The sequence below is a fragment of the Trichoderma ghanense genome (assembly GCF_004382785.1).
Source record: "Trichoderma ghanense strain CCMA-1212 chromosome Unknown scaffold_32, whole genome shotgun sequence".
Classification (NCBI taxonomy): domain Eukaryota; kingdom Fungi; phylum Ascomycota; class Sordariomycetes; order Hypocreales; family Hypocreaceae; genus Trichoderma; species Trichoderma ghanense.
The window spans coordinates 32,040-44,667 of record NW_027395695.1 but is presented as its reverse complement, the minus strand read 5'-3'; the positions used below and the strand labels follow the sequence as shown (position 1 = coordinate 44,667).

The 12,628-nt window shown below is 52.1% G+C and overlaps 4 protein-coding genes across 4 annotated transcripts; 1 reads left to right on the top strand and 3 right to left on the bottom strand.

Annotated features, from left to right (window-relative positions):
• Positions 1-302: 302 nt before the first annotated feature.
• Positions 303-5,167, bottom strand: CCMA1212_010812 (uncharacterized protein; the record flags this gene model as incomplete). The annotated part of the gene is made up of 5 exons (XM_073707840.1): positions 303-2,383; positions 2,453-2,719; positions 2,797-2,896; positions 2,940-3,176; positions 3,257-5,167. The coding sequence occupies 5 exons, from the start codon at positions 5,165-5,167 to the stop codon at positions 303-305; spliced, it is 4,596 nt and encodes a 1,531-aa protein (XP_073553668.1).
• Positions 5,168-5,794: 627 nt separating this feature from the next.
• Positions 5,795-7,419, top strand: CCMA1212_010811 (uncharacterized protein; the record flags this gene model as incomplete). The annotated part of the gene is made up of 5 exons (XM_073707839.1): positions 5,795-6,060; positions 6,122-6,332; positions 6,400-6,540; positions 6,697-7,158; positions 7,253-7,419. Exons 1-5 carry the CDS (start codon positions 5,851-5,853, stop codon positions 7,417-7,419), a joined length of 1,191 nt encoding a protein of 396 aa, XP_073553671.1. The 5' UTR covers positions 5,795-5,850.
• A 1,667-nt stretch (positions 7,420-9,086) lies between these two features.
• Positions 9,087-9,596, bottom strand: CCMA1212_010810 (uncharacterized protein; the record flags this gene model as incomplete). The annotated part of the gene is made up of 1 exon (XM_073707838.1): positions 9,087-9,596. One exon carries the CDS (start codon positions 9,594-9,596, stop codon positions 9,087-9,089), a length of 510 nt encoding a protein of 169 aa, XP_073553670.1.
• A 1,246-nt stretch (positions 9,597-10,842) lies between these two features.
• On the bottom strand, positions 10,843-12,299 carry CCMA1212_010809 (Metallocarboxypeptidase A; the record flags this gene model as incomplete). The annotated part of the gene is made up of 3 exons (XM_073707837.1): positions 10,843-11,471; positions 11,537-11,651; positions 11,718-12,299. The coding sequence occupies 3 exons, from the start codon at positions 12,297-12,299 to the stop codon at positions 10,843-10,845; spliced, it is 1,326 nt and encodes a 441-aa protein (XP_073553666.1).
• Between the last annotated feature and the right edge of the window lie 329 nt (positions 12,300-12,628).

The window sequence follows — 12,628 nt, the reverse complement described above, 5'->3', positions numbered from 1 at the left end:
GACGCTGCCCACCCGTACCTACCTATAGACAACTACTAAGTAGATACCTAGGCACTTGCAATGTATTCCGGCTACCTGGGTAAGGTACATAAGGTACACGTCAAGCTGCTTATAGGTACCTTACTCACTGATCTAAGGTAAGGTAAGTAAGTTATAGGGGTTTAATGCTTTACAGTATCTAGGTAGATGGGTTATGTTATGGAGATGGGCGCGCATGTCTTTGAACAAGGACTTCTATTGTGGCTGTACCCTAAGGCGATTGCCCGCATAGATACCTAGGTAGGTATGCAGTGATGCACCCACTACGAACCGATGGCGGAAATGCATGAGATCTTGGGACCGCCCGCACTCTTGATCGCGCTCTCTACGCAGCCCCCCGTAAGGAACAGTGGAAGGTTGAAACGAACCTCTCGCGTGCCATCGTCTCGCTTGAACCATTCCCATCCAGTAAGAGCACCACAACCTTTGAGCTCCTTCTTGAGCTTCGCGCCCTCGTCATCCCAAACCCAATCGCCGACCATTTTGACAATGTCAAACCGGTAGAGCGCGACGTAGAAGGCATATCCGCACACCAGTTCATCTGGCCCAACTGTGGAAGTAGGCCCGTCCGTAGTGGTTTCCGTGGGAGCATCTTCCGTTGTACTGGGCTCGGCGGAAGTCGTCGTCTTCTTTGGTGTTTCGACCGCGGAGAAGTACGATTCTTGATCCAAGTCGATAGACCTCATATCCTCCTGGTCTGAATAGTCCGGCAAATAGTAAGCTTTGATTTCTTGTGTCGCGACTGACACGTCCACGCTTGTGCTAGTTTTGATGGTTGTCGTAGCGGTGATGTCGGCAGCCTCGCAGTCTACCACAGTCTCGCAGAGAGTTCGAGTAGTAGTCGACCAGCTGGTGGTTGGCTTTGTCTTCACACGAGTGCTACTGACGAACTCGGTGCAATCTCGACCCGTTTGTAGGGTTGTACAGGCCTTGGCAGTTGGCCTCCGATGGACAGGACAAGCACTGAAGGCGCAGGGCTCGTTGCAAAGGGGGTCCCAATCAGGACAGTCGGGGAGCTTTGGACAGTCCAGGAGGCAAGTTGGCTTGGGGGGGATTGCCGGGGTGCTCTTTGGATTGGGGTTTGGAAGAGGCTTGATCGTGACTCTCTCGCATTGGGCGCCGAAGCAGTCTCTTTTCTTGAAGCAACGTGCTCCCTGGCAGCCTCCGCTACCGCAGTCTCCGAAGAGCGTTTTGGCGCATCCGCCCCCCTTTTCGCATTGCTCGCCCTCACAAGGCCCTCCTGACTTACACTTTGGTCCTTGGCAGTTGCCGCCGCTGATACATCTTTTGCCTCGACACTTGCCGCCCTCCACGCAGCTTTCGCCCTCGCAATCTCCTCCACGCAGACAGTCGTCACCCTCGCAGTCCCGACCCCTTGTGCATGAATCATCCTTGCAGTCAAGGTCGCTACTAGGAACAGGCGTGGGCGTTGGATGTTGGTCATCGCCAGGGCGCTTAGTCGGAGCCGGAGGACTGCGGGTGTTGCTTGGGTCTGGGCCATTGCCGGGAGGCTTTGGGGTATTGCTTGGGTCTTGGCCGTTGCTCGGGGGGTTAGGAGTAGAGCTTGAATGCTGGCCATCGCCTGGACGTTGAGATGAAGCTGGAGGGTTTGGGGTATTGATGGGATGCTCGTCATCACTTGGGAGCTTCGTCGGAGCCGGGGGCTTGGGAGTCAGTATTGACGGAATCTTGTAGCTGATGGTGGGATAGAAGGTGATGGGCAGTAAGTAGCCGGCCCCGTCATCCGATGTGGTAGTGGTGACCTTTCCAGGGCCCGAGCTTGGTCTCGAACTCGAACCAGGCCGGGATGCGGGCCCCGATCCCGGCAAAGCCATGGGGCCTCCAGTGACAGTCCAACCGTCGGGAATGCGGACTGTAATGGGATCTGGCGTTATCTGAGGAGTCGGGTTATATGTGACCAATTCTCCATCACTTTTACTCAAGAGATCCGAGTACTGAATGATGAACGGCTGATAGCTGACCTCTGAGATGGAGAAAGGCGCAGACACCACAGTGGTGCTCAACTTGGTTCCTGATTGGAGAGTAAGTGTCGTGTATGCTGTAAGTGTGACCGTGGTCGGCAGAGGCGATGGCTGGAGTATGTTTGTGCATCCGATGCCTGCCTCGATGGAAGGGTTGACCCAGTCCCAGATCATGTTGTCAAAGACATTGATGCAACCGGACCCGTGGGGTGGCCCCCCCTGTGGTGGGTCGGTATTATCCGTCACGTTGAACTCCTGGAGGTCAACCGCCCAGTCAACCGTTCCCAGGAAATTAAGCCCTTTCCATTTCTCGCGGCGGCTTTGCTTCGTTTTGTCGGACATGTAGGCAACCCACTCAACGTCTGTGTGCACAATGATTAGCCTCGTCAAGACGAGTGACTGGGGAAACGTGAGGTATAGACAGAACTTACCATTGTACACCAAATAATCTGACGCTGAGTCTTTGTCATACCATGTCTTTGGATGATCCTTGGACTTGGAGATGATCTCGTCAATCTCAGCATTAGCGAGGTATCCTCGAGCGTTTGTGCATCTCCCCGGTGCCGCCTCCGATTTGCCGTTGGCACCAGTAAACTTGCACATAGGGCCCGTGCATCCAGCTTTGGCCATTTTGAAGGATCTTCCGTAGCTGGACTCGCCAACGACGACCTTGCTCGCGCTGACTCCCGCCTTGGTAACTGATTGGCCGCGGATTAGCGGCGACGCGCAGTTTTGGGTCCGCGTAGTGAAACGGGAAAGATCAAGGCAGACTTACTCATAGAAAGCGCCAAAACGACCTCTGTCTGGTTGACGTGGCTCCTCAAGCAATTTCCGCTGGGACACTCGGACATGGCCCACGTATTTCCAACGTCCCACTGGCCTATTCACCTATGTTAGCCGTCGAGTCGGCGAAGTCACGATGATCGAGGAGTTTCTTTTCCACTTGCCATGAAGATCATACGTCATGTAGACAATATAGTCGACAGATTCTGACATTTCCCGGATAGGAAAAGGTCTGAGATACCAGTAGGAGGCGGGGACGGCAATCGAAAGGGAATACTTGGCCGGCAGGGCTTTTCGCAAGGCACGAAGAGTCTCAAGGTAGTTGGGGCCGTCTGAGGGAAGGCCTTTGGGAATACCCGGAATATCGGGGGCCTGGATGCGTGGAACGCAAAGTTAGTATGGGTAAGTCACAACAACAAGTCCGCGACTAACGAGACGGGGATCCAACTCACGCCAGGATACTCCCAGTCAAGATCAATGCCGTCGATGCCCATTTTGTTGGCGAAAGCGACAATATTCGACACAAAACGGCCTCGGTTCTCGGGAGTCATGGCTTTGCGGAGGACGTCATACGACGCGACGCCGGTGGAAAACCCCCAGCCACCGAATGATACGATCTTCTTGACGTCCTTGAGGTGCATGAATCCATCCCACTGGCGGTGCGTGTCGTTGATGGAGACCGAAAAGTCGCCCTTGATGTCTCCGAATGCCCAGTGCATGTGGGTGTACTTGTCGGTGTTGGCCAACTTGGATTCCATGTGCAGGCAGGAGCGCTCCCAGTTGAAGGCTTCATAGTAGCCGATGCGCCGAAACCCTCCAGATGGAGGTTTGGCATTGTTGACGATGCCCGTGCCGCAGTTTGAGATGCATCCATTGGAGCCAGCCGGCGCAGTTCCGGGGTTTCCCGTTGGGCCGTCTGCCTTTGTGCAAAAGAGGGAGTCGATTCCACATTGTCCCCAGACGTTGCAGCAGGAGTTGAGAGGGCACGGATTGAGCTTCGCCAGCTCGAACGCGTCCTTGACTGGCCCAGGACTGACGGTGCCGGGCTTTTGGGGACCGCAAACAGCATTGGGCACAGGCGCGGGCATTGGCGGCGACCCCTTGCTGAGGCAGATTTTCAGACCGACGGTCAGATTGGGGCATCCCCTCCATCCCCAGGTAATCTTCTGGTTGAAGCCTTCGATGTCCTTTGGCGTCAAATTCCAAGGCATGCCAATGGCGGCACAGTCGTCGCCTGCTTTGATTGTGTAGGTGAAGCAGTCTCCATTAGCTTCAGGGAGCGGCTTGCTTGAACCAGACGAACAGCAGATATTCTTTCCCGCCTGCAGCTTCTTGCACCAGTCGTTTCCATTCCCTTTGACTCCGTTGTACTTGAGGAAGTCCGCGACGGAGATCTTGCAAGCCTTTGCTATAGAGGCACATGAATCGCCAGCGGTGATTTGCTTCATGCTGCAGTATTTGCCGTCGACCTTGCTGTCCAAAGCCTGGAGCTTTCCTGCGGTTGCCCCAATCGACGATGAATTTGAGGCTTTGGCACTGACCGCAGGGAGAGGAATCTGGCTGATGACAATGTCACGAGAGTTTGTGCCGGACTTGGCCTTGGCACACTCGCCCCGGTTCCAAGACAACAGCGCCGATTGAACACTGCCAATGTCTGCTTCGAGGGCCACCGCCACTCCGGCAGTGTGATCCATGTCGCTATTTTGGTCGCATATCTGTGCCAGCGTGCCGGAGGGGGGGGAGCCTTGCCCCTTGTACTCCGCAAGCAGATGATCGACTATGGACGGGATCGTGGCTGAGGACAATGCCTTTCCGGCGTAGATGCCAACAACCGCTCCGTCGAAATAGCCGAGCACAATGTTGTTGTCTTTGGTACAGCCAGCCGTGGCCACGGTCTTGCGCGCGTATTCCTTCAGGCCGTCGAGTAAAGTAACCACGCCGTTTCCGACTTGAGCGATGGAATTACCAGGATTTTGCGAAATGAGCAACGGGACTTTGGATTCCACAAAGGAACCACCGCAGGCTTCCGATTCTCTCTTTGCATCGTCTGATCCATGCTGAGACTGGCCATCTGCTGGAGAGGTCGTACAGGCACGAATCAGCACGGAGTTGGTCTTGTCGTTGATGGGAGTATGGATTGCCAGATCAAAGAGGACTGGTTGGTCGCATTGCGAGAGCCGTTCGAAAGAGGAGTATACACTCCATTGCTCAGGAGACTTGTCCGAGCAGGGAAGTGGGCAGAGATTGAACTGGGTTTGAAGAGCGTCTGCTTCGTTTGAAGAAGCCAAAACGCCATGGAAGCTGGCTATCGCAGTGGCCGAAGCAAGCCACCACGCAATACCCCCGGGACTTATCCAAGGCATATCGCCGCGACGGAGAAAGAATCAGTGCCGAGAAGGATGTTCCCAATCGTCAAATAGAGACTGAATGGAATTCCGGCGGATCGTGCTCGTTAAGAGAGAGTAGCTTCGCCGAGATGTCAATTGTCAGCTGGCAACATCAGCAGCAGCGTATGGCTTGAAGTTATACATTTCTTGATCGAACCATTTCCCCACCCTGCAACTATATATAGGACCCGAAACTTGTCATGGATTTGACAGTCGTCACGTTTCTCTATTTCATTTTCTTCTTCTTCTTCTTCTTTTTTTTTTCCTCCTTTTCCTCGTTCCTTTTTTTTTTTTGTTGTCTCTATTCAGACGTTGGTTGTTGGGCTATTGTTGCCGATCACTTTTTCCTATCAATGTTGTTCGAGCTCAAGCGCGCCAGGGGTATGACAATACGCTATTGTGGAAAACAATGCATTGGTCTATGCTCTATGTAATTTCGCTTTTGGCATTGTAAACATTCTAGAAGCACGGACTGCACCAGCATGGATCATCCGGGTGGAGTTGATTTGGTGAAAAGCTTCTCAACCAGACTTCTCATCTCCAGGAGGTTCCTGGCCGTGCTATACATATAATGCCTGCCTGTGTATCTAATGCAACGACCAGCATCTGGATACCCTGTACCGGTATTTCTCGTGCTTCCTGGCTGCCTGTCTGAAATCATGGCACTCCCGTTCTTTTTCTTCGTGAAGCTGTTCACGCTTCTAGCTCTTACACTGGGCGCCTCGTCTATGCCAGCTGACCTTCCAACGGCAAACCGTACATCCGTCTTCTCGAGGGGCAAGAATGCTAAGCAAGATACCTCGCTGGAATGCCAAAACGAACACCTCATATCCTATATCGAGGAGGCGCTCATAGACGCTGGGCTCATTGTGAGAAAATCCACGTCTGTCTCCCAGCCATTCATAGAACGAGTGTTGACGTTTATCCTAGATGGAGAACGCACTCGCTGACCTAGACATGCTCATTGACATGTTCGTGCCCGACGGCTCTGGTGCTCTCTTGCCAAACAAGAAAGTTGTTGAGTATCGATCGTTCGATGAACAAAATGTGTTCTCGTCATACAACTTTATCATCCACAGACTGGCCGATCCCGATAGACCAGGAACGCGTAGAGACGCCTATCAAGCGGTTTTACACACGCGTGGCAAGTACACCCCCAACATAGCCTGCTCCCCTCAATTGTTTCTGACACTCTTTTGACTTGTTAGCTGTGGCTTACGCTATGAGAAATGCCTTGCACAAGTATAATCTGGGACTAGGCGACCCTGGAGCTTTCAATTTGCGCATTCATTGTGACGAATCAGAGTTCATGTATGAAAGACTCCTTGACGGACAGAATTATACTGATGGTGAGACCTTCCTGGTCCATGTATCTGCGTGAGAACTTTATTAGCTGACCATGTACTGTTCATCAGTTGCGCCGGACAAAAAAAATCGTGAGTCTCGTCACTCGTCACAGAAACAGAAAACGAAAGAACAACACTGATCTGCTCTGAATCCGACAGCCGATGACGGCGGGTACATTTTGGCACAGGACACGTCACCGACCGGCGAAGACCCTGGAGAACGTCGCTTTGTCAGGGTTGAGCAAGTCTGCGCACTGTCTCGAACTGGTAGAGGCAATGAGTGGAGAAGTTTTGGCTCATTCAAAGTCAGAACTGATCCTCAGATGGCTGCATACGTGACGGTCACTAGTGAACCCGACGTTTTTGACGACCACTTGACCATCTGTCCGGGATATCATCAGCAGTTTATGGATGAAGACAAGTGGAATATCGACGATGGCCTCGACTTGTCACGGCTGCATGTCCCAAGAGACGGAACACCCACTGCGTATCAGAAGGCGGCATTGACAAAATTGATGTCTCGAGAAGCAGGGTTGCCTTGGCTGAGCAATTCGCTCGTCCAAACCCTCATTCATGAATTAACTCATGCGAGGGCGTTTACGCCCCCAGGCCGTAGCCTCGGTAAGTCCGCAATCATCGTGCGAGCTATCCTGCATGCTAATGCATCTTGGCGAAATAGAGGACATAGACTGTGTGAGAGGCCCGTTTACGGTAGGCACAGCTGCAAGCAGACGATGCCTCTACGATGTCGCGAAAGGGTTAGATGGATTGGACGATGAGGGCCGAGCCCAGGGTCACATGGATGCTGGTGAGATGCCCATCGACTGGACCCCCTACCCACACAAGTACGGTTATACTAACCGAGTCACCACATGGCTTTAGAAGCGTTTTCTCTCTTCGTGATGGGTAAGTCTCTCCCTTTTGTCCTGTCTGCAACCTCGCGATTTGCGTCGTCAGATATATGTCGAGATTTGCTCTTGTCTAATCAACTTGGATCCTTTAGCAATATGGGCCAACAGCGCGACATGGTGGCGGGATTACACAGCGAGTACCAGAAGCCTTAACCCGCCGGGCCTACATATACCCAGGATCCCGCCGCTCTCCCCATGAATTTGATGCCAATGTTCTGCCCTGAGTGGCGGCATCGTTGGCCCGCTACCCTAAGGTCGCGAAGAGCCATAATGCAAGGAAGAGAAAGGAAAGCTTGCTACTTCGTACCGCACATGCATTACAACCATCGGCTTTCAATACCGCGAGAGACAGGCATTGTCAGTTTCAAGTACCAGTAGTATATGGGGTTCCCCCCTGATCCCCTAATAGATCACATGGATTCGTACTTCAGGCTCTCCATCGTCAGCCGTCTTGATCAATAAGATGATTCGGTGTTTCGTGTCCACCTCTCCTGGAGGATTGGTATTCGCTCAGTGGCCTTGACCCGGCGTCTTTGTTCTCGTGCGCGCCTCGAGAGATACAAAGCGCAGCCGCTGAGTGTTCCCGAGGTAAGCCATTTGTAAACCTGGCTTAACTGCGCGGCCTCATCGTTTACTTGAAGCCCAAAGCTTACTTCGTCCGCCATTCTAAACAACTAGCCGTATTGCACTTGAACTTGCGGTAGTCCACTCTTTCTGCGCAGCGATTGCAGAGCTTGGGTTTTCAAGGTGCTGGTAAGATCACGCTGAAGCTTCAGTTGTGGGGAGCTAAAGATTCGCTTCGCTTCCAATCGGCGAATTGGCCCGGCATGATACCTCTTGCATTGAGACCGTGGGAAACATCTGCCTTCGTCCCTGAGTTTATGAATGAGGCGGCGAGTCTCAGCGCCTCATCTATGCAGCCCGAACCAACTTAATGCCATGGTAAACCCTCCTTGCTTCGCGCCGTTTAGGTGGTCGAGAAAAGTCCGCGACGCCCGATCTTGGATAGAGAGGTGTTGATCACAACGACTGCACCGCCCTGCTCATAACGACGTGTCAGATCCAGCGCTACTCTGTGAATGCCTGGTTGAATCGTGTTGCAACACGCCTATGGATATATTTCCAGGCCGGCCGATTGCGTCACCATGGCTATTGAGCAGCGGTTTTGAATTCAGATAGGGAGCGGGTTCATAGATGTTGTGTGAAGTCGGCGCGGTTGTCACCGCGGCTGCGCGGCTCCCGCGCCGGTGATCTGTAGAGAAACTGCGTAACTCAAAAACTATCGAGCCAAAAAGTCTCAAGCTCCATTGCCAATTAGGTGACGCAGCATATAACCCGCAACACCATTATGTGTCGGGGTCTTTCTAATTCGTAACTTGCAGAAATAATAATACGAGTACGACGTGCTATAGTAGAACCTTGAAGTTTCCCTAGGTAGTTAACATGCGATCACCCTATATTTACCCTCAGAGAACTGACAAGAGTAGACAGTATATGTGTTCCCGATTGAAACAAAGCCTCTGAAGGTGTAATAATGCATGTCTAAACTGCTGCTCTAACATCGACAGAAAAAAAGCCAGTCGTAAAAATAGACGTCGAAAATATGTTTCCCTAACTTCAAAGTCTAGCTGTCATAGTTCATACAAGACCCGAGGAAAGGGTCATACCGCCTCTCGCAAATGCGACCCATTGTGTATTTGAGATCGTCTCTGTGATACCCTTGATGTCGAGGCCGACAAAACAAGGGTCTTGTCCGGCCTCAAGGATGCTGGAGTCGACGCCCGCGAGAGCGTCTCGGATGTCCCCGCTGCTGAACTTACCGAGACCACTGATAGATTCATACTGCTTGCTAAACCCAACGCTCCGGAAAACGCAGCCGGCGCAGGATAGGGCAACTGAAACACCAAAGAGCTGCGAAACAAGATGCAACACAGAGGAGACCCATTTCGTACATCGTTGTATGACACCCTCGGCCAAATTGTTCTTATCAAACCCGCGTATTTCTCGGACTAGACGGGACATGACTGCGTTCCCAGTCTGCCAAATGAAACAAACGCTGATTTCAACAAGGCTTTCGTAACCCAAACTCTTGCTGCTGGGGGTGTCTAGCTCAAGCATAGATAGTCCACCAACGCTAGCCATCATCATAGCGCCGCTTAGGATGTAAAATGACGGGAAAACACGGGTTCAGGATTCAGGGTAAGAGACTGGCAGATATGATGATGGAGGCAATGAAACTGCAATTTCAGGGCAAAAGACGATCAGCGGCATTGATCGGGCTTAAAATCCTGGATAAAAGCAAAGAACAAGGGTGTGTAATACAGCAGCGTTCCGTACGAGCCACTGGCGGCAAAGTTGGATATACCGACAAGAAAGGTGTTCTTTGCAGAGACCAAACTGGCAAGAAAATCCTTGGCGCCGTCGGGTCGTAAGGGGGCAACGAGTTGTTGCATAACAGAGCAGACGAGGACGACTTCGGCAAGGGACCAGACGGTTATTTGTGCCAGCAAAGTCCCCCTCCCAAGTTGAACCGCTGAATATAAGGGCCAAACTGAAGAATACGATAAAGAAACAGGATAACAGCCCGCCAACTCAGTCGGTCCTGGCAAACCTGGACCCTGTCGATGCGTAGAGCTCCGCGGGGAAGTTGGGAAGACTGACGAGGGCGAGCGCGAGAATGACGGCAATAAAGGGTATATTGATATATATGGCCTGTGAAGAAATGTATCAGCTCCCAAGCCTAAGGTACCCTCTAGCCCAAAGGTAAAATCAGGTTTACCCAACGCCAGGTGACACGCTGATTTTTTGGCAGAGGCGCCTCCCACTATTAACACAAGAGTAAGGCATACCGCCTAGGAGACATTCAGATCCTTCATCTCGAAAATTGATTTAATAAAAAGCAAGATCGCATGCGCCAAGAGATCTGCAATGCAGATGATCTCCAGGGCTTTTAATCCTAGAGGGGCCTGTCGATGTCTAGGGCTTGTTCCGTCGCGCACAAGCACCTCAGCTTCGCGTCAGTGCACGGTGTCTCCTAATCGGGAAGTACGGCCACCGCAGCAGAGTTCATCCGATTCTGACCGCGACATATGCATCTTGACTTTATCATCCACCATAAGCACTGTCGCAGAACCCTTTCGAGCATAAGAAGACGATCACAACAGTGTCGAACGTTAACAGGGGACCTCGATGGGTAAGCTGAAACGGTTCATAGATTGTGAAAATTTCTGCCTGGGCTGACCTCTCACAGCAGGAAGACACACGTGTCCAAGCTCACATGAGGCTTACCAATACTGTTGAGTGACAGGGCACTTGGGTGGAATTTCAATCTCTAAAGCTCCATCTAGGTATAAGCCAATGCTTCTAGAAGCAAATCTTGGCATTAACTGACACACTAGTTTTGCCAAACGTTGTTCAGCAGCCACAGCTCTCCGGCCCACTGTTCCTTGACAACTGGCCAAATATCCTCTGGAGGCAGAACAAACCCACCCTGGCCGGAGGTTACCGGGTCTAGCTCCAGAGTCCAAGAGTGGTCGGCGCCGTAAGCACCGTAGTGGTGATCACGGCCGTTGCCGGCTGAGTAATACTCGATATCGCAGCCTGTGCCGTACTGGTAGGTCTCGTTGCGGCTATCGTATGCTTGCACCGCGGTTGCAAAGCCTTCGGCAACCTCAAGCATGCGGGAAAGCGTGGCGGGATACTGTGTGGTATTGCAAGTCCATCCAGGCGGCGTCAGAATCTTCTGGCCGTAGCTATGCAGATCAATGTAGGAGCGAATCCCCTTTGATGATTTTCCAAGTTTGTCAGAAAGTCCAGACACTGCAATGTTCTCGGGAGTATCGCCGGGGCCCAGGCCTTGGAAAGTGCCGTCGCAGGGATCGGTAGATGCGGCGCCAGTGCCCGGCTCGCCGCCCCATTCAAACCTCCAGTTACGGTTCAGGTCAGTGCCCACGCAAGTGGTGTTGTCCCGAGGCAGTCGGTTCTTACGCCACATGCGGTCTGTTGTCTGCGTATATGAGAAGCCTATGTACAGGATTAACATTAGTTGTTTCCGACCACAGCAACAGGACATGATTGTTTCCATTTACCATCTGGGTTATGGAAAGGGACAAGCCAGAAGTCGTAGTGGTCCAGGAACCTCGTGATCTCCTTGTCCTTGGTCTTATAACCGTTAATCAGTTGCCACGCCCAGTATTCAATCACCTGCCGTTATCACAATCAGACTGATGCTGCTAAATGAACTTTCACTGGGGTGTGTCGCAGTCGTACCAAGGTGGTGATCCATTCTCTGGCGTGGACAGTGGCGTGCCACAGAATAACGGGCTTGTTCCCCTTCTCTCCCTTGTCGCCAAACAAGTGAAAAGCATAGATGGTGCGATTCTCATACGAGGTGCCAATGTCGTACTTCTTGCTGTTCCTGGGAAACGCCGCAACGAGGTCATCCCAATACTGAAGATGATCTTCATAATCGTGATAGGTATCGTACCAGTTCAAGTCTGGCAGCTTGCCGGCTTTGTGATGCCCGTGGTTGTACGTCGGAACCTTACCCTCCCGTCGAATCAGTTCCCCAAGATCATCGCTGAGAAGTCGTGAAATGAGGCCCAATTTGTTGAAGCTCGGGACCTCACCAGGTGGCATCGCCACTTCAAACCCGCGGCTCGTAACCTCCGTGGGATAAGCCGCGAATTGGTTCTCGAGAAACTCGACCTGGCTCTTGCCGGTTGCTGTTATGCTGTAGATATGATATCCATCGTAGCTGACTTTCTCCGATCGCGGATTCGGTGAGTCTACATTAGCAAAGCGGGAAGCCACCAGCGGCGCTAACAGAGCGAAAGTCGTCAGGAACCTCATGATCTCAATGTCAAATCATGTACCAGATCCTTTAACTTCGTGCAGAGAGGATGCGGACAAGAGCCATACTGGGAGAGCAGAAATGAGACATCTTATACTGGCGGCTTGTCATTCATCATCTAGGACTCTTGCTATATGAAGACTGTCGGTCGGAAGCTGCCCCGAGATCGCGACATACCCGGGACGCAGAAGATGAGAAGCTCGGGTTGCATAAACGGTGGACAAATGAGGAAACTTGCCAGAGTTGTCGCGCAATTGATGGACTCCTCATTGAGTGATATCGTGCTCCGTTCACGCCATCGCCAGGGGTCTCGATTTGAATGTCCTTC